This window comes from Pleurodeles waltl, chromosome 2_1 (genome assembly GCF_031143425.1).
Source record: "Pleurodeles waltl isolate 20211129_DDA chromosome 2_1, aPleWal1.hap1.20221129, whole genome shotgun sequence".
Classification (NCBI taxonomy): Eukaryota; Metazoa; Chordata; class Amphibia; order Caudata; family Salamandridae; genus Pleurodeles; species Pleurodeles waltl.
The window spans coordinates 542,816,539-542,840,771 of NC_090438.1; the positions used below are offsets into that span (position 1 = coordinate 542,816,539).

General features: G+C 44.1%; 1 protein-coding gene across 4 annotated transcripts in view; it reads right to left on the reverse strand.

Moving 5' to 3' along the window:
- The window catches only part of UBP1 (upstream binding protein 1), a 528,279-nt gene that overhangs the window by 149,695 nt on the left and 354,351 nt on the right, over window positions 1-24,233 (reverse strand). For all 4 annotated transcript variants that reach the window (XM_069214387.1, XM_069214377.1, XM_069214369.1 and 1 more), the window contains one exon: window positions 1,192-1,292. In XM_069214387.1, the coding sequence (XP_069070488.1) occupies window positions 1,192-1,292 (101 nt within the window). The remainder of the gene's footprint in view (window positions 1-1,191; window positions 1,293-24,233) is intronic.

Below are 24,233 nucleotides of genomic sequence, written 5' to 3' on the forward strand. Positions count from 1 at the left end.
CACATCATCAGCTACAGGGTTTAAACCTTTAAACTAAACTACAAAATATTGAGAAAAGGGTACTTTAAGTGTATTTCGTTTCATCTTTGTTAAAAGGATTCCGTGGGAGCTTGGCCATGGCACATTCATCACACAGTCCCAGCAGCGGTTTTATTACACCAAGTATGTGTACGTTTGTAGGCTGCAAAACGCTCATCTATTCCTCGTGGTTTCACATTGATTCTAGCTTTATCCGTTTAAAATGGTTACATTTTCGTGTTCTGTGAAGCCAGAGTTTTTTTTAACTGCATGAAAAATGTGATTGCCTTCTGAAATCTATAGTTATGAATAGGTAGTGCGTTTTAAGATTTCATGTGTGGTGGTTTGTCTCACTAAAGTGGTGAGGCCCTACAGATTTAGAACAGAAGGACAAAAGCACTGCTCACTGTTGCCAAACACTACCTGAGGTCTTGAGAGCACAGACCAAATTATATTTCTATTACACCTGATTCTCTCATATTACACATACTCGTGCAAGGGAAATCAAGTTCCCAACACAGAGGAAGAGAGAATGTGACAAACGGGAGGCTCGGGGCGTAACTTCAGTTACAGCCCCACTAGTAAATGAATGTATTTTCTGACGAATAGGTTCTTTCAGTCGGGTATAGTGAGGTGTCTGTCGGATTTCACTTGAAAATTTTGCATAAACACAATGACAAAAACACACACTCTCTGATCACTATTTTGAAAGCCCTAAAAAATGTAGATTATTTGTTAAAATATTGTTTATCCCACTTAGTACTCCTACCATTCCGCATACCTCTCCCTTTCCACTGCCTCCTAAACCCCTCTCATGCACCTTGACTTGTCGGATAATGTATTTTAACAATAAATGGCAGCATGATTGTCAGGAAATCTGACGCTCACAAACAACCCCCCCAGCTACCCCCCCCCCCCACCACCACCTCCATCTTACTGACCAAGCTACACCCCTGAGGAAGCTTCATTCAAATCTGTGAATCACAATCACCTGGTTATACGTGTGTGTCATGCCACTTATTAAGATTTAGTTTGTATTCAGTGGGTTCATGTTTTTCAAGCTGTGAACCCGCTCATGAGGTTCGTTACAGCAGTGAAGAAAAAACTACTTACAGGAGAAAAAGCCCAAGAGAAGGCAAAAGTAACCATAGTGAGAGCGCAGTCGCAACTTACCTTTCAGGAACACTGCGTGTACTATTTTGTGCAGTAGAGGTAAATGCAGGTGGCGTTGTAGGACAAGGGTTTACGTATGTTAGTTCTGGCCACGGGGAGCACTAAAGATAAAGAGAAGCATTCAGTAAGTGATGACCATGAACCCCCTACAATATAAGTTATATTTAGCATTCTTACACGTCTTAATGTAGTTGCTGACATTTTTTTCAAAATGTAATCCGCCTTCTCCCTTCCTTGGAATAAAGAAATATCCTTTCTACAGAAGTCATGGCTTCTCTTTTTGCTCCCCACATTCATCTGTGAAGCATGCAGATCATTCATGCCAGGGAGGAGCTCTGATAAACACAAGGCAGCTCTTCGTCCTTTTTCCTAATTTATTGATCCACATCGCCCTTTTCCAGACTCTCATCGTCCATTTGTGTGTGTGACTAGAAGGAGGAATTCTTGCGTCATATGCTACCTCTTAGGATCTAACTAGATTTCTGTTTTTTATAAAATTCACAAAAATCCCAAGCACTGTGCCTGAACATGAATGTAAATCATATTTCCAGACATTCTTCCACATACCTACTCCCACAGATTGCTACAGTGCAGGCAATTCACAAGACCAAGTATGGCAGAAATGTGGATTTGCAGAATCAACAATCTTTTTCCTTTTGACATAACAGGAAATATTTTCTTTGAGGGGGAAAAGTCTATTCCTATATTTAATTTGCAAGTTAAGCCAGGATTTTAGCACTAGACATTAGTGTGCATAGTATATGCGAAAAGGCTTTGGGACATTTCTAAGTACCCACAAAAATACAAGTTTGTGGGAGTCGAACAACTCCTGTTGCCACCACACACACATCTCCTGGGGAATCCAACAGCTGTTGAAAATTCAGCACACGGGTCGATTTCTTCAGTAGAAAGGGTAATTTGTAAATGGACAATTGTACACAAACTGACTGTGAGAACAAATTTGGGATGTTTCGTAACAAATTCAACTTCGTTTTGGTTATAAAATGTGTTTTTGATTACAACGTGATTTGTGAACGGGCCCATACCGATTACACAATCATATAATTCACTCATCTTGTGACTGAATGAAATCAGGGCATATATGTACTATCAGCGTCTCCTAAGCAACCAATCAAGGAAATACATTTGGATTTCCTTGGGGCACACTAAATGTCCTCAAAAGGTGCTTGGGCATAGGCAAGAGACAAGACGACCTACTGAACAGTTAAATAACTTCACAGCACTACCAAGCTAAAACAATAAGAGCACATGGTAGAACATGTGCTGCCCATCTACACAATTGTCCTCAGATGATCTGTACGTGCATCACAAAGCGATAAACTATCCCAAACTGCAGCCAAACCTCTGGGATATGATCTTGTACCAAGAATATGAGACAGTGTCCAAGAAGGGCCCTGCTCTCAGACAGGGAAGAGAGGCAGTCAATGCAAAGAAAACAAGAGTGGTACTTCAGCACGCCTATTGAGTGGATCATGTAACTGGCAGAACTGGTACTTACAAAAAAATATTTCGCTTTTGAAGAGAACATGGCTCGTCTATGGGGAGCTCCCAGCACAACTTGACACTATGTACACCAATTCAAAGAAGAACACATTTGGGTTAATAACCCCTTTGGACAGGAACTACGCCTATGGAATCTTTATATTTCTGCCGTTTTTTAAATCTGGCATGGCGATGAGGAAAATACCAGTTCCTTTCTCCAGTGGTTAAACAACCAGGCAATAACTCTTTGAATTTCACTATGTCCAGTGAAAGCCAGGAAATATCCTTCCTGGACCTGGCCATTCAGGGCAAAGAAGGCAAGTTTGCTACTAAACTCGACATCAAACCAACGGACAAGAATAGTATTTTACACTTCAAAAGTGCAAACCCTCGTGCTCTGAGGGTAAAACTCCATGTAGGCCAGTTCCTACAAATCAGGAAATATTTCTTAGAAATCAATGATTCCAATAGAGAAGAAGGGGGGCCTTACAGAAAGGTCATTAGAACGGGAAAATCCGAGACTCGTCATCGAGAAAGCACAAAAATGGGCATGGAACAGCCAGAGAAAGGCCCTATTTGAAGACAACAAGAAAAAGGAGAACAAGGGCTTGATTTACGTCAGTGCGTACAACAATGCTTCTAACCAAGTCAAGAAGATTATAAATAAACATTGGCATATTCGGACAGTAAATCAGTTATCCTTTGGTGAACCTTTCCCCTTAAAAGAAGCATAAGAGCCTCAGAGATATCATAGTCTATACAAGGCCCGTAAAAACCATAGGACCTTCCTATGGTTACAAGCCACTATCCCTGTGGCCAGTGTTTAGTGGGAACATTGCACAGAATATGTTTTAGTGACGTATCCAGCACAGTGCTTACGTGTTTTCTCTTCAAGATCTACTACAACAAATTATGGGTGGGTAATATCTCATCTTGCACACATGAGAGTTTTGCATGATTTGAAAGTTTTGAATACAAAACCCGTGGTTGTGTGTACTGTATCCTGATGAAAGTCCTAGACACAAGTGGCCAACGCTAAAGGGCTGAAATATGACAACTAATTGTTTGGGTTATTAGACCATAATAGCCTTACCTCCACTTTAGAAACTTCTTTTAATCAAACCCAGCAATTAATAAAGGGATACTGACATTGATCTTTTATCTTTCTAGAACCCCAGCTGAGGATATTCAAAGTGTTCCCTGAACTATGGTCAAGCCCATCCTGGTTTTTAGGGACCAGTATGAGACCCAATGATGAAGCACACCACCACTAGAGTGGGTAAGGGTCTAATAAAAGAAAAACATGATTTTCTTTTTCAGTACCGGCAGGGGGTCTTATGAAATGCAAGCCTTAGCAAGTGATAAAGATCGAGTAGGGGATACTCATTGGTGTTGTATTGGTTTGACTAGGGACAGAAATCTCCCTTCCTATATATTGAAGTTCTATCTTCCCTCTCTTTAAACGAAGGGCCCTTCTTGGACTCTGCCTTGGACTCTTGGTACAAGACTATTGAGCAGCACACAACAATTGGGACTAGCCTACAATGATGAAATGGCATTCATCTTTGAGGCAAACATTACACATGTTTTAACACAAACAAACAGAGAATTAAGAAGAACTAATAGAACTCGAAAGAAACTTAGTGAAAATGCTCTTACACAGGGCCATAATGACAGTGTGTTACAGAGCCAATGCTGCCTCTACGGGTCTCCTCATTGGCAACGAACCAAGGATTTTTCTGGGTGACAAACAATTTAAAAAGGATTAGTCTTTGAGTGCATGGTGGTGTTCCTGTGACTGGATAGTCTTAATCTTCAACACGGTGAAACATGTATCCAATGCAATACCAGTAAAAATCGAAACTAGTGAAGACTTTCTAAACATGCAAATCAAGATAAGTGTTTTAAGAAAAAACTAGATGAAGTCAATAAAGAAACCGGAGATTATAATGAAATCTTAATGCAGAATAAAGTTAGCGAATTATGGAAAGATATCAAAAAGTTTTCACATCTAAAGATCTATCCTTATACTTCGTAACGATTTCAAGAAACAGAACACTGAATCACAGAAGTAGCTCAAAAAAATAAATGTTGGTCTTCAAGATTAGATTCTAAAGACTGATCAAGTGAAAACTCTAGTAGCAACAAAAGAAGGCAGACATAACAACCGTAGAAGGGGGGTTACCAGAACCAGCTATTCCAGACTCCAGAGCCACAACAACTATACTGTTGCAAGGACCATATGGCCCTCGACCACCACCAGGGCTGTTCACCTACCATGGCTTTTTTCCCAACTAACCCGCCCTTTTTCTATGAAAGGGGAGAGCAAAACGGGGCACAAGAGGAGACAGACGGGTACATTAGACAGTACCAGGACAGGAAGTAGTACAGACGAGGAGCAAGATAGAGGAGCCCAAATCGGGGACAATGGCCAATAAACCTGGTAGTCAATTTGACAAAAGAAACTCTTCAACAGAAGATGAAAACTAAGTCTTAATAAAGGACTTGGCTTTGGCCCTAGCAACCAAATGGATAAACTCAAACTCAGATGTGAATTGGCGAAGTTCTTCTGTAGAATTAGAGTGAACGTTTTCTTTCAGGATGAATCAGATAAACCAGTGGAACAGGTTTCAACTAACTTATTAAGAAGTTTTATTCTCCCTGTTTCTTCCATCTCTTCAGACAGAGAGAAACTACCAGGAAGCCTTCATGGACTTGCTGAGCGATGTGAGAAACTACTGAATACTGCAGTCAGACCCTACTAAAAAAACTTCAGGAGGAAATAAGTACTCTTGTGGAACTGGCAAAAGAAAACAGATAGATAACACGAAAAGAGGCGGAATTCTTGATTAGGTCTACACCAAAAGTTCCATACTTCTATATGTTACCCAAAATTTACAAAGAAAGAACTCTTCCTCTGGCTACCCTGACTGTATCTGCCATTGGTTTGGCTCTGAAACCTTGGTCGCAATTTGCTGATCGTTTTTTGCAACCACTGGTTGTAGAAATGAAAATCCCCTGTTAAAGATACTATACATCTACTACACATCTTGTGTGGTTTAGAATTGATGTTATGCCTGGATGTTGAGGTGTTGTATATGCGCATCACTCAAGAAGAAAGACTGAAAGTTATAGAAAGACTTCTAAGAAATCAAGAGTGGCCCTTCAACACCCCTACTACGTGGATCATCAAACTGACAGAATTGGCACCTACAAAAAATTATTTTGCTTTTGAAGATAGGATTTATTTGCAACAAAATGGCACTTCTATGGGGAGCTCTTCTGCTCCCAGCACAGCTTGCCTATATGTATATCAATTCAAGAACACCACATTTGGGCAAAAAAACTAATTGCTGAGAAGAACTACGCATTGACAACGAGTTTGTAAGTGGCGATGAGGAAAAGGCCACCTGATTTTCCAATGGATAAACCAATTCAATGTCTTTAAGAATTTCACTATGACCGGTGACAGACAGGAAAAACCTTTCCTGGACGTGACCATTCAGGCCACAGCAGGCAAGTCTGCTACAAAACCCTACTCCAAACCAATGGACAAGAACAGTCTTTTACACTTCAAAAGTGCACACTCTGGTGCTCTTAGCAGTTCCTACAAATCAGGAGAAAGTGCGCAGAAATCAATGACTACAAGAAATCATCAGAAATCCTTACAGAAAAGTTATAAGAGCGGGAATATCTGAGACAGATCATTGACAAAGCAAAAAACACAGGCACAGAACAATCGGAAGAAAGGGCAAGGAGACATGATGAAAGGAGCACAAGGGCTTGATTTGCGTAAGTACAACTACCAAAGCCTCTATCCACGTCAAGAAAACTATAAATAAACACTGGCGCATTCTGACATCAAATCAGTTAACCTTTGATAAACCCTCTTCTCTTTTCTATAGGAGCAGCGGAGATTACTTGGTCCATAGCAGACCCATAAAGAAAGACCTCCCTAATCAAAACACTCTTTGGGAGCTTGCTGTGGTTACAGGCTATTGTCCCTGTGGCCAGTGTTCAGTTTGCCCATACACTAGCTGTATTAAGACCTTGGACCTAGGCCAACCCACCTCCTGGGAACATACAAATTGTAATTCAGAAAATATACTGTACCTGATCCAATGCCCACGTACATTGCGTTCAAGGATGACCTTAAGGAAAATAAAAATCAGAACTGGGAAACATTGTAGAAGCATCTGTTGCAAGAAGTCAGCAACAAAACTAACACACTACAGAGAAAAAGAACATAAAGAGAAGGATATATATTGGACCATTGCAGAGAAAATAACAGAGGATAATATGATGAGAACACTCCTAGAGAAACAGCAATGTTGGGTATACAGATTAGGGACCCAGAGAAAAGGCTTAAATGATGACATTCTTTGGAATCAACTTAATCCTCTGCAATAGTTCCTCCCTTCCCATCATGTATACCGCTACATGGGGGGCGTGGCCTGCGGCCGATGAAGCTGCACGCTTAGGCCGGCACTCGGGGGCTGTGAACGGGGCCCGGACGAAATAATAGCACTCCCAAACCCCGAAAATGATCGGCAAGATAGGCCCCGGTGAGCGGAGTCCTGCCCGATAAATGCAGAGTAAACTCCGGCGAGAAAAGAATAGCGGCTGAGGAGGCGAACGGGGTCTCGCCCCGACGACATTGGGGAACCAAGATGGCGGCAGCCTTTGGACCCTAGCCCGGCTGAGCTCGGAACCCGGAGCAGAGAGATCAAAAAACCCGACTGAAGCGAAGCGGGATTGCCCGCACCCCTGGAGCGACCCAGTGGCTACCCCGCAGAACAGAGCACTGAGGTGAGCGCGCAATAGCAGGCGAGCAGTATAGCAGCGGCCCGACGGAGAGTCGGCCTGAAATGAATCATCCTGGTCCGTGACACTGGAGAAACCGGCCGGGACCCACGAATGCGTTACCTACAGCGGAAAGCAGAGCCGTGAGGTTAAATCATCCATCGAGAGACGCCAGAGGAACCCCTACAGTGAAAGGTACAGATGCCAGGGACGGGAGAGGGGGGACCACGCGGCAGCGGAAGGGTGAGCGGATGGGCCTACGCTCCGACCTCGAGGGCGGCCCAGAGCGTTCCCTTTTGACCGAGGCTTCGCCATACCGAATAGGGGGAAAATAAGCAGAATAGACTACTACGCTGAAGAAGCAGACGGCGAGAATAACACACGCCTGATCCCAGAATCTGTGTCTTCCCCCCCTGGTCTGTGAACAATCTGGGAGTCGCAGCCGTGAACCGAAGAGGGGGTGGCCTTAAAATTTAGCACGCGCAGACACTGCTGCCAGCCTGAGCAGGCACTGAGTAACAAGGATGGGGAAGCCCAAGAAACGCGAGGGATAGGCCCCGGAAGACGCCGATAGCATCCAAACTGCAGGACGGCCCCAGAGAATAGACCCCCGTGATGGCACGACTGACCAGGAAACAACTTTGGATACAGTGCTCCAGGCCATCAGAGAATCTCGAGAAGCACTAGAGCAAAAAATGTATAACCTGACTGTAGACCTCTCCCTACTACGAGATGATCATCGTAGGCTAACGGAGAGAGTGGGAACGAATGAAAAAGAGATCAAGCTCATGGCTACAACCCAGAAGTCTTCCTCTAAAGAACTCTTGGAAATTACATCTCGTGTAAATGCGCTAGAAGCAAGAGCGGAAGACGCTGAAAACTGTGCCCGCAGGAGCAACATAAGGCTGATTGGCGTACTGGAAGGAGGGGAGATGGCGGCGGTAAACATGGAATCCTTCCTGGAACACTGGATCAAAGAAACAATACCTCCTGAAGGACTATCAACGTTTTTTGCCATAGAAAGAGCCCATAGGGTGCCTAGCAGACCTCCTCCCCCAGGAGCAAGAGCTCGACCAATAGTGGCAAAACTCCTGCACTTTAAAGACAGGAATTACATTCTGTCACAAACGCGCCTGAAAGGTGAAATAGCACTAAACAACCAGCGTGTTATGCTCTTTCCGGATTTCACCAAAAGAACTCAGGAGCAAAGGGCCTCCTTCAATAATCCCAAACGAATCCTCTGAGTAAATGGGATAAAATACGCCATGCTCTTCCCGGCAAAACTCAGAGTGGAATATGAAGGGAAAGTACATTTCTTTACATCCCCACAGATAATAGACGAATGGCTGGAAGCCAAGAATATTAAAGCCCCGGGCCCTCACCGCGGAACCAGTAGCAAAACTCCCAGAAAGCGCAGCAGATCCTCCAAACAAAATAAAGAGATTGCTCCTCCAAGACACCAAGCTCTCCAAGAAATGCGCGAGGCGGTGGACGCGGCTGCGGCACTGGGCCGGGGCCCTTTCCCCTCCTCACAGAATTCTGGACACACATTGGACCACGACTCGTGCAGTGGAGACTCATTGAGCTTGTCGCGGGATACCCTCACCAGCTTACCAAAAGTGACCCCGAGATCCTCAGAAGAAATCATTTGACTCTCCATTGTTAGAATGGTTACCAAAGGAACAATGAGAAGTAACAAATAAGTAAGGCCTAGATAGCAGAAGAACAACCCACTGTAACAGCCACACGCAACACGCCCTGCGCAATACCTTACTGGGTAGCTAAATATAATTTTGCTGGGTCCCGGAACCGGCCTGGAGTGTAGGCTCTCGGTCGCTAACACGCCACCCTCCTATAGGATTTTAAGACAAGTTATAATGGTTTGGACGGGAATAGTTCTGACCACCGGTCCTGGGGAGTGGGAGTTGGGAGTTGAGTTTACCAAGCTAGTGTCAAGGGATAATCTAGCACTTACCATTTATGAAGCTGACAGCTCACGCACGGAAATCACGCTGCCACAATATAATCCTACACACAGTAATTTCCTCATCCTTTCTAGTCTCTACAAGGTTAGCAACCAAAATGGAAACTACAAAGTATAAGATAATAACCTGGAACGTTAGAGGTCTAAACAATATGTCCAAACGTTATAAAGTATACAATTACTTAAAACGCAGGGGGATACACATTGCTCTACTACAGGAAACACACCTGGTAGAGCAGGAAGTTAACTCCCTCAAGAAAAGGTGGAGAGGTCAAATAATCACATCTAGTTACTCAGCTTTTGCAAGGGGAGTATTGATCTGGATCCGTCCGGGGGTGCCCTTTCAGCTTCTTCACAAGCACATAGACAGGGATGGGAGATACGTAGTGGCCTCCGGAAGACTGGGAGGAAGAGATGTAACATTAAGCGGGATATATGCTCCCAACCAGGACCAGGAGAAATTCCTTGATAAATTGTCCCTTGAAATAGGGTCCTAACATAATTGGAGGGGATTTCAACTGCATAGCTAATGTTAGTCTGGACAGATCACACACCCCCATATCACAGTCCCCTACTCTAAAAATTGCTAAATCATTTGCGGAGTGGCAACAACACTGGCGTCTGAGAGACTGTTGGAGGCAGCTTAACCCTCATACTCAGGACTTTTCGTATTACTCAGCGGTACACGACCTACATGTCAGACTAGATACTTTTTTAGCCTCCCCTGAAATTCAAATGGACGGAATCTCCGCCGAATATCTGTGCCGTACAATATCTGACCATAACCCTCTGATTCTATCGCTATCCTGGGGAAGGGAGAGAACAACTATCCCAACATGGCGTCTGAGGGCTGAAGTGCTTGAGGATGAGGCACTCAAACATCTATTGCACTCAACCATAGTTGATTTCTTTAAACACAACGCACAAACTGCGTCCTCTAGATCCATTGAATGGGAAGCATTCAAAATAGTTATAAGAAGCACCTGTATTAGTGAGAACATTGGGGCCCGGAAGTCTATGGAAAACGAGCTCCGTAGCCTGGAGGATTCCCTTAGAGACCTTGAGCACAGACGCCCTACACAACATGATCTGGCCCCCCTCCTTAAAGACACCAAAAATAAAATAATAGAAGTAAACAATAGGCTGTCACGATATGATTATAAGCAGTACATAATCAAACAACACTCAGAGGGGGATAAGACTGGGGCCCTACTGGCGTGGCTGGCTAACCCACCTAAACAACAAACTGTCATAGTGGAAATAGAAGACACCCCAGGTACCAGCGTTTATAGCCAAAAAGAGATTAACTCTAGCTTTAGCAACTACTATTCAACACTATATGCGCCCCCCACTGAGACACTAACTAACCCCCAACTACAAGACCTAGAAGACCTCGCCCTCCCCAAACTTGGGGCAGTAGAGAGCTCAGCTTTAGCAGCCCCAATATCGATCGCAGAGATTAAAACAGCAATCCAAAGCATGGCCAAAGGTAAGGTCCCAGGATCTGATGGACTTCCACTGGAGTTCTACCTCCTGTACCAGGACCTGTTAGCCCCTCATCTCAGCATAATTTATGCTGTGGCTTGGAGCGGGGGCATTCTACCACAATCTACTAATGAATCCATCATGATTCCCCTACTAAAACCCGATAGGCCCCCAACAGATGTCCGTTCTTACCGTCCATTATCCATGCTCAATATAGACTATAAAATATTAAGTAGGATTCTTGCGAACAGACTACTGCCCCACATGACCTCGTTAATCCACCAAGATCAGTCTGGCTTTATCCCGCAACGTAGCACCGCACAAAATATTAGACGCCTGGTGTCTGTTCTTCGTTCTATGCCTCCGGAAATGACTCAGGAAGCGATTATCTCAGTCGACATAGAAAAGGCATTCGACTGCCTGAGATGGGACTACCTGGAACAGACCATGCTGAGAATGGGGATGGGAGAGGGATTCACACGATGGACTAGTCTGCTATATTCAAATCCCACTGTTAGGGTGAAAACAGGTAACACAATATCTGATTCATTTTTGATTGGCAGAGGAACTAGACAGGGTTGCCCACTATCCCCTCTCCTATTCGCAGTAGCAGTGGAGCCCCTGGCCCAAATGGCTAGAACCGGGCAGCACTTCCAAGGCATTTCAATCAACGACTGGACACATTATATCGCCCTTTATGCCGACGATATGTTGCTTTTTCTCCGTAACCTAGGAGATGATCTACCAGGTGTAATAACCATGCTTGAGAAATATGGAATGGCCTCCGGACTTCGGATCAACTGGAAGAAGTCCACTATATTCCCCATGTCAAGGAGCACACCAGAACCGAACGAGACGAGAGGGCTACCCTGGTCTCCTAACACTTTTAAATATCTAGGTGTAAACATATACCATACTGCAGAAGACCTTCTAGAAGGAAATATTCATAGAGCAATCAGAGGAGTCAGAACTAGCATGCGCTTCTGGGAGACTCTACCATTAACAGTGTCCGGCAGAATTGCACTACTTAAAATGATAGTGCTACCCCGAATGCTATACTACTTCTCTACCATCCCATTGGTGATTCCGAAGGCAGTATTCAGAAGCACTGACTCTATGATCGCGAGCTTTATATGGGGCCCGAGCAGGCACAGAATCGCACTAAATTCATTGCAGAGACCCACTGCAGAAGGGGGCCTAGCTGCCCCAGACCTAGAAATCTATTACTGGGCAGGTCAACTACAATGGCTAGCAAAATTTATCACCGAACCCCCAGGTGCGACAGACTTACGGATTCCACTGAACTGTCCATCTAAAAAGATACTAGGGATAGTGCTGACTCCTAGGAAACCTAGATCACAATTACCAGTGGAACGGGAATCAACTAGACACTGCTGGGAGCAGTTTCTAAGAAGAACCCGTACAAAAATCCCATACACGCCTGAGGCTCCCCTGGGATGCCTGGCTTATGCTTTGAGAGACCATACTCTTAGAGGTCTCAATAAGTTAGAAGAACACAACATCACAAAACTAGGTGACATTTATAATAACGGGAGACTCCGCACTTACTCAGAGCTCCAAGATCAATTTAATCTCCCGTCAGGTTTGTTCCTTACATATAACGCAGTCATCAGAACCGCACAAAACATTTGGGGGTCGGCAGCTCTTGAACCTCCAACTCAAAGTGGCTGTAACATCCTCTGCACAATAGGAGAAAGGAAAGGAATGATCCCAGAAATATATAAATCACTACAAAACAGCTCACACACACCCCTACTTAAACTTGGAGACAAATGGCAGACTGATTTAAACACAACTATTGAAGATGAGCAATGGACAAAGATTACTTCCCATACTTACTCCGTATCTAGAAACGCCAGATTCAAATTAATAAATCTTTACATTTATCATAGGTCCTACTTAACCCTGCAAATGATAACTAAAATATACAATACAAACGAAGCGAGATGCCCTAGATGTACGGAAACAGCTGCAGGTTTAGTTCACATGCTGTGGAGCTGTTCACAACTCAAATTATATTGGTCAGAGATATTTAGGAGAATCTCCGACAGCACTAGCAGGAAGATCACCCTGTCCCCACTAGTGGCCCTGCTAGGAGACTTCCCCCGCCCTACTGCCCACAAAATGTCCAACAAATTTATTGACTTGGCTCTAGTCCTGGCCAAAAGAGAAATCACCTCACACTGGAAAGACTCAGTAGGCCGGCAAGTTAAGAGGTGGCAAGAAGCGCTAGAAAAATGGGCAGAAGTGGAGGGGTCTGTACTGCTGAGAGAAGCACTACAGAACCGGAGGCCGAGAGAGGGTGCTACACAATGGGACTCAATACTGGAAAGTCTGACAAACTTAGACTCCCCGACACCCGAAAAGGATCAGACGACCTCAGACTCCGATCCAGAAGCACCCCCCACACCCACGACATAGAACTTTGGTAGCGATGGATTCTCTGCTTAAACCCTCACGAACTGTTCAGCTCAGGAATATAATGTGTTGATTTAAGTGCAATATGGGGGGTGGGGGGACTAACAGTGCGAAATTGGGGATTCACTGTTCATGGTTAAAAATCAATAAAAGAAATTTAAAAAAAAAAATGTATACCGCTACATGTATAATAGGTCTGGATACCAATCGGAGTAGACGCCCTTCCAAACATTGGCAGTGTAAGTCCAACAGGCAATAGGCCGGGTACTGTGACATTGCCATTAGCCACAAACATTGCATGACAAAGACATCTCCCTAACAAATAGCTGAGTTTTACTTTAAGAGTACCTTTCTCTCACAAGACACATATACTGGTTTATGAATATATACCACAAGCACGTTTACACAATATGTTAAGGAAGATTACCAGCATTTGATGATTTGTAGCTACATTTTCTAATAAGTAAAACTATACTAGTGTTACAGGATTTCAAAAACTTGAGCCCTTTTCAATGAAAAACTTCACTTATGGGTGTGCATTTCCCATGATTCATAGTATGTTGGCCCGTTCCAAAGAGAGAGCACACACATGGTTGCACAGGTACTACAACTTTCAGGTCTTAGTACACCGTGGATGATATGATGTCACTTTGGATGCATCTTGGGATGCAATTGACCATCCTTAATGTAGTACGTACAAGGACATACAATTTGTTTTTCAGTGCAATCCAACACCAGAACTTAATGATTACTATTCTAATTTTTACGTTTCTGTTTCCCTCATGTTTACTTTACAACACTGGGTTTTCTGGTGCCAAACTTTTCCTCGACCAATTGTTGTGGATGATATGAAATCTTGTCAGTGTGTACCTACAGGGGCATGACCTCCCCCTCGTACCATGTGGCTATTTAGGATTTCCCAATAAGGTAAGTCCCTGTGTGTGTGTGTATATTGTTGCATAGAATACTGTGATACAGCAGTTTCAGAAGCAGGATATATTCTTACAAGTCTTTATTCATGATATAAGTACACATACAGTGTAGCACATGCGGTACGATTACAGCAGTATAATAGGTGACTAGTGCATGATTGCATATGAAGTAACCAGCACAGCGTTTTCGGAACACTGACCACAAATGGATGTTAGAATCCCAAAGAAGTACGTTCTATTATATTTTCAAAGACACCATTTTGCTGAAAAAAAATGATTGACATGTTTTCTCTACTATAGGAATCAAGACCTAATACAGTAAAAAAAATAGGCAAATAATACTTTACCTTGCATGCAAGACAGTGTTACATAATTTAAATGGAAACCCAGGGTAGTGTGTTCTGCTTCCTGATAAAAGCCCTGGGCCCGAGTGGCTTTCGGTGAAGGGCTGAAACATGTTGATCAACTGATAGGGGAATAGAAACATAATATCTTTATTCCCCACTTTAGAACCTTCTTTTAATCATACCTGGTTTTTAGGGGCTAGGATGAGACCAGGTGATGAATCATGCCACTGCTAGAGTGGATAAAGGTCTAACAAAAGAAAAAAAGTTTTTTTTTTCCTGTATCAGCAGGGTGTCTTATGAAAGGCAAGCAATTGCAAGCAATAAGGAGCAAGTAGGGGATACTGATTAGTATTGTATTCCTCTCAGACAAGACCCACTGTTAGTCATAGCCTGCTATCATTTCTGCTGCTAAGGCTTCATGCTGACTGCATCAGGCGCTTTAGGGAATAACTTGCTGTAAACTAAGGAATGGCTGCACTCACCTCTCACATCTGGAGGCTGGCAAGTCTCCAAAGCAGCGTGCATGTATGGAGCATCTCTGTCCCTCCCTATCACCAGTGAAATGCTACATGAATAGTAAGACCCCTCTTGGGTCCTGGGGCCGGAGGGGTGGGTGAAATATTGCATGTGTAGGGCTCATCCATTCACTGTTTACCTGTCGCCTCTGGGAGTTCTACAACAATCAAACTGCCACATAGTGCTTCTGTCATTCACATTGTTAAGAACAGCTCCCCAAGTTTGAGAGGTCATTTTCAAACTAATTCATCAACCACAGTCTGGACTCCCAGCTTTGTACCCTTCATAAGTGCAGCTGTTGAGACCCAGAAATGTTGATAATGTAAATGGTTTTCACTATCTGCAGGCTCACTACCTTATCACGCCCCCCCCCCAACTGTTTTCTCATCAATTTTGCAAAGCATTCTGACCCTCACACACTTGCCACCCTTTATGCATACTGTGATTGGGTTTTTCTACTCCTTATATATCCCACCAGGAGTCCTACTACTGATTGATTTTGTTTAAGCTTGGGGCAGAACATTAATGTTCATTTAGGACAGCTCAGTAAATGGATTGATTGTTGTCTGACCAGACATTCGTGATGCTGATTTGATTGCTAGTTGGTGGTGTAGTGCTAACACGGATATATTCTTTGCAGGTGACGCAGGCTATAATTAAATACTCTGGTAACAATGAAGACACTTATCAGACATTGTTAAGTTGTATTCCAATGTAATTGCACATGTACACTGTATGGAGTGAGAAAGGTTATGCCTCCCAGATTTCTGGATTAGAAGAAGCAAAGAAATTTCTAGAAAAGGAGCTTAGCATTGGCAGTGACCCTCAAGAGGTATTGGTGAGGAAAGTGGCCTATCTACTGCAGTCAAGAAGTGCCCATGGAAACAGAATTACCACTCACATTTCTGGGCAACACGACGGGGGAGGGGGGGCATCTGGTAAGATGGTAGCTAGGAACAGGCTGCTGATAGAGGTTTACAAGGCATACTCTGGCATATTGGCTGACAATATACAACCAGACCCTTCACTTTGAGACCATTATTGCACTACTTTGAAACCTTTACGGAATCCATTGTTTTGTGAACTGCTACCCTTAAAAAACATGGAAAACAAGATCCTGAGCAAACTCTTGGTTGGCAAATCATTTAGGGAGACTAGTATCTTAAATATTAAGGACTAAGCAGGCTTATACCCTAAAGGTAACGTGACTTGATTTATTTAGCTGCATGTATTGATCCTGGGAAAGAGGGTGAGCCAACCTCAAATGCTGTTGATACCTTAGAATCCCCCAGTTCTTTCCATCTGGTGAATTTGTTTTACATGATCACAGTTTAAGGCAGTTTGGACTCAAAATGCAGCCTATATGAGGGGTGTCACAGAGGTCAAAGACAGGGCCAAGGACCTGATTTATAGTTTGGCGGTCGGTAACTCTGCCACCAACGTGACTGACATCCCGTCCGCCATACAATGATTTTTATAGGATATCATGGAATCATAGTGCAGCGGACAGGATATCCATCACGTTTGGGACGGAGCAATCCACTGAAGCAACAGTGTGAGTTTGGCAAGATCCTCTACATAGTCCAGATCCAGCTCATCATGAAGAAAGAAACTTGAGATGGTGAGTGCTAGACCTTAAAGCCTCCTGCAAAAGCAGTTCTCCTCACGCTGAATACTCAGACAGTTATGACACCCACAAATAGCAGCAGCATATAGCAACACAGTGCGGCATTTCATTCTATAGATTTGCAACAACAGACTAATTGGTTCACTTCCTACTATAGATGCAAACCTAAAAGGGATCCACAGGCTTGGTTAAAATGTGAACAATTTGCAAGACAGGAAATCCAGGTATATAATATGGAAAAGTGGCCACCCTGGAAATCACCTGGCCCTTGATGGTAATGGGTCTAGGTTTGCTAATCTGCTTCACACAGGCCATGTAGTGTGTTTTAGCAATGTTTGTGTCCAGTTCCAAATCATTTATGAACTTGACAAATAAGACTACCAGACACTTAAGCTCATTCGGGGTACAAGGGAGGAGAACTGCTTCACTGGCATATAAAAGAGGTACAGGTATTGATTTCAACTTGGGCATGTCCTTTCCATTCGCTGCCCAAAAATAATTAAGGCAGTTAATATATAATAAAAAATAGGATAGGCACTAAAACACTTCCTTGCCTAATCCACAAGGAAGGCCAAAGGACTCTGTGGATTCCCCTCCCAGGCCATATCTGACAGAAGCATTAACATCTGTGTGGAGGGCAAAACAAGTCAATCAATGGCTGGGGCAGCCCAAGATCAGTTAAAATGCTCCATAATTTGGATCTGCTGACCTGATCAAAAGCACATAGATGCTAGTTAAATCACCTCTTCTTAGCTACAACATAATGCCTGGTTATCAGGCTGATGTTCACGCACTGTTGCATTGTGCCCCTCCCTTCCCTAAATGCATATTGGGCTGGGCAAAGAATGTTATTGAGTTGGGCCCAACCATCAATATCATGGCAGAATTGTCCACAATTTTAACAACAGAGCCAAGTAGAGAGGTGGGTCTAAAACAGGCCGGGTCCTGCATACCACCCTTTTTTAAAATAACCGCAGATTTCCATGAATTAGGAATTTTGAATGTGGAAGCGGCGTTTAAAATATTAGTTAATAATGGGGCCAGAGTGGGATGTCAGCTTTGTAAATGTCCATAGAAACCCCATCTAGCCCAGGTGCTTTATTGGGGACTGGCCAGAATGGTGGAATGAACCTCCTCCAAATCAAATGAAATGCATAATGGAAACGATTGCGCCCCCTTAATGTGAGCCGAAATCCCGCCCGCCTCTAATGCACAAATTTCTAGAAATGCACCACCCACTAGATGAGGGTGATGGTTGAACCCATAAAATCGGGAGACACAATTATTTTAGTAGAGTGACAACCCTCCGCAAGGCTACTCAAATTGATATGATTACGCCAAAAAGGCAGTACTCCCCAATAAGGAACCCACTTCAGAGTATACTTTATTTTCATGCAGAGAATTATCAGGACGAGTTGGGCGAGACTGTGGGTGACTCATGACCGTCAAGAATGGTAGAAGTCTACACAGATGATTTTTTTCCATTACTAGTACAGTTGTTAAATTACTACTTCCATGTAGGTTTGATTCCAGAGCATATAAAGGCCGTTGCCATTGTCACACCATTAAAAAAATATATTAATAAGCCCTAACCTACACATCTACTCTAACAATTCGGCTGTAATGTTAAATTAAACCACACTGGGCAAGGCTGCAATGCTGCAAACTCAGACGTTCCAGGAAGACAACACTATTCTGGTTTGTAAACAGATGGAGTATAAACAACAGGGATGTACGGAACTGACTGTGTTAGATGCTCGGTCTTCCATTCTGATCATCACAGATGAGGGGGGTGCTGTCATGCCAATGCCAGACTTGTCAATCTTTCAAGACCGTTGAACACCTTACTCTTCTGAGAAATTTCAGCAAGTGGTGGGGGGTGTTATATTAGTCAGGAAAACGTAAAGACCATTTTCTGAGGAAAATGAGGTCCAAGGGCGGCTCCTTTTTAATTTTATTACTTTTTTATCCCCCTGTCCTTCCTCCCGCCCGCCCCTCCCCTTGAGACTTTCGGCAGCCGCCGACGAAGTAGTCAAAGGTAATATGGTCTAAGAGCACAGCAACTTGAGGCCAATTATTTGCACAGTACTTAAAGGCTTCTATAACTCACATTTGCTATTCGCCATCTTTGTCCAGCCTTTACATGATATTTAACTATCTGGGTATGTCCTAAAGCTAAGGAGATGACACAGAGATAGGCCTTAGATTACCTGAATATCATTAGCAGGACCAGAAGGCCCTTCAATGTAGTTCTGTTCGAAATTCTAATATGGATGATTCTTAATGGACTTGGCCTTTTTTTCAGCAGAAACCAATTTTTCGCGAAGGAATTCTCAGTAAGTTGGCAAAAAAAGAAATGCATTAGAAAAGGATGCAGAAGGGTTCTTGAATATAGCCATCTTAGAGAACATAACGAATCGGTGCGTAAACACATACGAAACCATGTGGCTAGGAAATGAATCGGGTCACCTCGTCGGTCTATTACTTGAAAATACTGAAGAGTCCAAACACTTCTGGAAGAGAAACACGGGCCATGGAAAGCATCAGCTATCATAGGCATAAAGTTATACTACTCTAATTGCATGCTTTTGAGAATCTTTAAAGGGCAAATATACTAAATATGCGAAAGGCCGCAGTTCGAATTTTCTTTGGCGTTGCAAAGACCGATTCGCCAAAACATTTATTTCCGCCTAACCTGCTCGAGGAGAAATTCAAATGCTTACAATTATTCATAGCGCAGTATACAAGTGACTGGAACTAAAAAAAAAGCAAACTATGCAGATTTATAACAGCTCTTACAACCTTCACCTAGGGAGGAAACAACAAACTGAACTGCGCCAAGTAAATAAAACAAGGCGGAGCACAATGCTTGCAATTTAAGGCTGTAGTTTACCGGACTCTTTGCCTCGTCTGGTTTGGTTAAGTATTTACTGACTTTAAGGAATTTGATAAACTCAAGTCTGGGGGCGCTTCTGAGAGACAAGCTAATATGGCAACTCTACAATGAGCTCCGTGGCACGTCCTCGCGAACTAAACTGCACTTGCGGGTGACTTTAGCGCTAGCATGGAATAGTGGATTTTGCACTTGAGCCCGTTTACTGTCTCCTCCCAACTTTGGGTTGTGCTGCGTAAACTGAGATGTGTGACTGTCAGCTAATTTGCGGTGCGCCACATGCTTGAGGGGTTTAGGCTGTCTGCCTCTTCGGGTCTTTCTCGTTGTGGCATGTGGTGGTGCCCTCTTTCTACTAGCAGGTGCGACTGATCTGACTTCCGGGAGGTGCAGAATTGGGCCCACTGACCAGTTGGCTTCAGACCTCTTAATAAAAACGTGTGCACCTAGCCCGAGTGCTTTGGTAATAGCAGAGGGTGGGCCTGCTGTGTTGTGCCTGGCGGGCTTGTGGTATGGCTGAAACAGTAGAATGCAGTCAGTTTGCTGGTAGGACATCGGAGTAACACCGCTGTAGACAAGAGACTGTGAGGACTAGAAATGTGAACTGTGGAATCAGCCCTGCTAAGTACCATGCATCGGGAGTTAGACTAACGCATATTAGTGTGGTGGTCCGCATCACCGCACAAAAATGTAGACATGCATTTGCGCCTCTTTGACACTCCTTGCTTACCCCTGGCAGACAGACACAAGCTGGACGGGAAGTGCCACCCAAGCACTCATAAGCAAGTAGGCTGGCTCGGCAGTGTGTCCTAGTGCACATACTCACTGTGCAAAAGTACGTTTTTGAAAACGCCAGGCGAAGTGTGTGTGTGCGTGCGCGCTCGCGCGTCCGGCCTGCACTGGCTGCAGCATTCGTTATAGTCGCAGCTGCTGACACACAGCCTGGGCCGGCTGGGGCAGCAGTCACCTGATTGCAAGAGACACTTCAGTTGTGTGTCCGTTTGCAGACACTGTCGTTCTGAGGCAAGATCTTGAGAGATGCTAATTAATTAGCAGCCGAGAGATCTGCACTAGTACGTCTAACTCAGGTATGGACTGTGAATCGTGATTTTAATTACTAATTGAGACAGCCTGTAGCTCACTGCTCACCATGACGGTGACACGGTAAACTGGGCTGAGCTGACTCCAACTGTCACTATAATATTATTGATTAATTAGCGAGAGAGAATGAGAATGCCTAAGATCCCAAACCGTGGCACTCGGGCACCCTGCCAGCGAAGCCCCTAAAGCATGGGTACTCACAAACATTTTCCCAGGGGCCAAAAGGTGTGGTCTATAATGTGTCCGAGGGCCGCAGTGATGCCAGTGGGGTGTGGTCAAGCCGGGGGTTGGGATGTGGGGGGACATTGATGGTAAGGTGTGTGTAGGGGAAGCAAAGCATATACATGTAGTTGCTGAATTGCACAATGTGAAATCAGAAAACCTGGGATTAATCCCGGCTTCCCCACTTTACCAAATTGTGTGATCCTAGGCAATACTTGAATTTCTTTTCCCTTCTTATCACATAAAGAGGACCATAAAAAAATTCATGACTTCAGGATGTCCAATGTACAAAAACTTCTTCTATGTTTGATTTAAAAAACTATAATGTTTTTAATAGGAACCCAGGTCATCTTAAGGGTGCACATGGCAACCTACTTGCCACATTTTACTATTGGCATTGTCGTCAGGGTAGTGGGAAGAATTGATGTTTCTAAATTCATGTTTGAAAACCATCACTTTTAAAACAATACTTCTCAATACGCTGTTGTAATCTGATGTCTTAAACTGAAAAGGTTCTGTGTGTGAATTAAATACACTTTTTGAATTTTGAAGGGACTTAATCATATGTTTACACTTCGCTGCAAGCTGACTTTAAGAATGAAGATGCTCCCAAAGTTAAGGGATGCCAGACTTAACAGTTACTTCCTTTCTTTAATACAAATTAGCCTTTAAATAAACACTAGCCTGTTTCTTTAACATATTTTTTTATTGATAGCATCTATCTGAGTAAACAGCAGCAGAGCGCTGCTGTACAGCAGAGGGCCACATGTAAAGGTCAGGGGGGCCGCATGCGGCCCCCGGGCCGTACTTTGAGTATCAGGGCCCTAAAGCATACTGGCCACTGCTCCCAACAGTATGTCAGCTCAAGCGCGTTCATGGTTGCTGCACTGAGAGCCTACATGAGGGGGCAGAGCAAGGGCTGAAGGCTGCCAGTCAAAGGCAAGCACGAACAGGAGGGAATCCTTGAAGTGTGGTGCACGATAGCTACATTGGTGACCACCCGTCTGTAAATTTCACGGACTGTCCGTAATTTCGCCCTGCTGTCTGTTGTCCGTGATGAAAGCTTTAACGGACGGCATTTGTCCGTAATTTTAGCCTTTCACCTAAAGGGCAACGGAGGCAGGGCGAAATTATGGGCAGATCAGTTTCCCCAGCTGGACTGGAAGGCAGGGGGTCTCCTGTGCTCTGAGGGAGGGGCAGACCGATAAGAATCAGACCTTATTGCCAGGGGGTCTCCTTCCCTAAAGACGTGCCCAACTGGTAAATCTGTAAATACAAAAGGGCTTGAAAACCTGCATTGACTTTACTAAAAGGAGTCACTTGAAGTTTTCTGATGGCAAAGACATTACTTTTAGAGAGGTGTTGTAATGGTGTTCCAAGGTGAGCAGTGGAGTGTGTGGTTTTAATGGAGTGTTATACATTTTTTTAGTATTAGGTATAAACTGTATATTATTCACATCTGTATTTCAGAAGCACTTTTTTTTTTATTTACCCAAAATGTAATTGCGCATTTTGTAGCAGCCTTTATTATGATGTAATTGTATTTTTCACAGTTCTTTCAGGTACTTCGGTACCTCATAGTACTAACAAACATTGGCAAAGCAATAGGTCTCATCTACGAAAGAGTTATTGGCTTTGTTAATGTGTTTTAGCCGTTAGCCATGTTATACACCAGAGTAGCTGCTGTTCAGCATGGCTTAAAGTTAGTGGCATAGTGGTGTGGTGTGGAATAGAGTAGCATTGGAACAGTGGCGTAGAGCCCAGTGGTGCAAAGTACAGTGCAGTGGGGTACAGTGCAGTTGTTTAGAGTGTGTTAGCGTAGAGTGCAGTGGTTTAGAGTGCAGTGGCATGGTGTGGCGTGGGACAGAGTAGAGTGGCATAGAATGCAGTGGAGTAGAGTTGCATGCATTAGAGTGGCAGAGAGAGATCAGTAGCGCAGAGTGGTGCAGTGGCGTAGTGTAGAGTGGTGCAGAGTAGCGCAAAGTGCTGTAGAGTGGAGTGATGCAGAGTAGAGTGGCATAGAGTGCAGTGGCATAGAATGCAGTAGTACATAGTACATCGGTGTATAGTACAGTGGTAAAGAGTGCAACGCTGCAGAGTAGAGTGTCAGTGCAGTGATGTAGAGTGGAGTAGAGTGGCACAGAGAGCAGTGGCGTAGAGTACAGTGGTACAGAGTAGAGGGCAGTGGCGTACAGTGCAGTTGTTTAGAGTGCATTGGCGCAGAGTGCAGTGGCATAGAGTGTTGCATGGGGTAGAGTTACATAGAGTGCAGTGGAGTAGAGTGGCATACAATAGAGTAGCAGAGTGCAGTAATGCAGAGTGGTGCAGTGTCATAGAGTGCAGAGTAGACTCATGTGGCACAGAGTGCAGTGGTGTAGAGTGGTGCAGAGTGGAGTATTGTAGAGTGGTGTAGAGTAGAGTATAGTGCCTAGAGTGCAGTGGCATAGAGTAGAGTGGTGTAGAGTGCAGAGTTGCAGAGTAGAGTGTCAGTGTAGTGGTGTAGAGTGGTACAGAGAACAGTGGCATAGAGTACAGTGGGTCAGAGTAAAGGGCAGTGGCATACAGTGCAGTTGTTTAGAGTGCACTGGTGTAGAGTGCAGTTGCATATAGTGGCATTGGGCAGAGTAGAGTGGCATAGAATGCAGTGGAATAGAGTATATTGGTGCAGAAGGCAGTAGTACAGAGCAGAGTGGTGTAGAATATAGTGGCGGCCAGTGCAGTGTTGCAGAGTGTCAGCGTGCAGTGGTGTAGAGTGCATTGAACTAGAGTGCAGTGGTCAGAGTGGTATAGAGTACAGTGGCGTAAAATAGATTGTTTCAGAGTAGAGTGCAGTTGCATAGAGTGGAGAGGTGCAGGGAGAGTGCAGTGGAATAGAATGCAGTGGCACAGAGTGCAGTGGCATAAAGTAGATTATTTCACAGTAGAGTGAGGTGGCTTAGAGTGGAGAGGTGCAGGTTATAGTGGAGTTGCATAAAGTGGCATAGAGTGTGATGGCGTAAAGTAGTGTAGAGTGCCGTGGCATAGAGTGCAGGGGTGCAGAGTAGATTAGAGTGATGTACAGTGTACTGATGTAGAGTGCAGGGGCATAGAGTTGAGTTTTACAGAGTAAAGTGCATTAGCATAGAGTGTATTAGCTTCGAGTGCAGTGGCATACAGTGCAGTGTTGCAGAGTGGCAGAGAGTGGAGTTGTGCG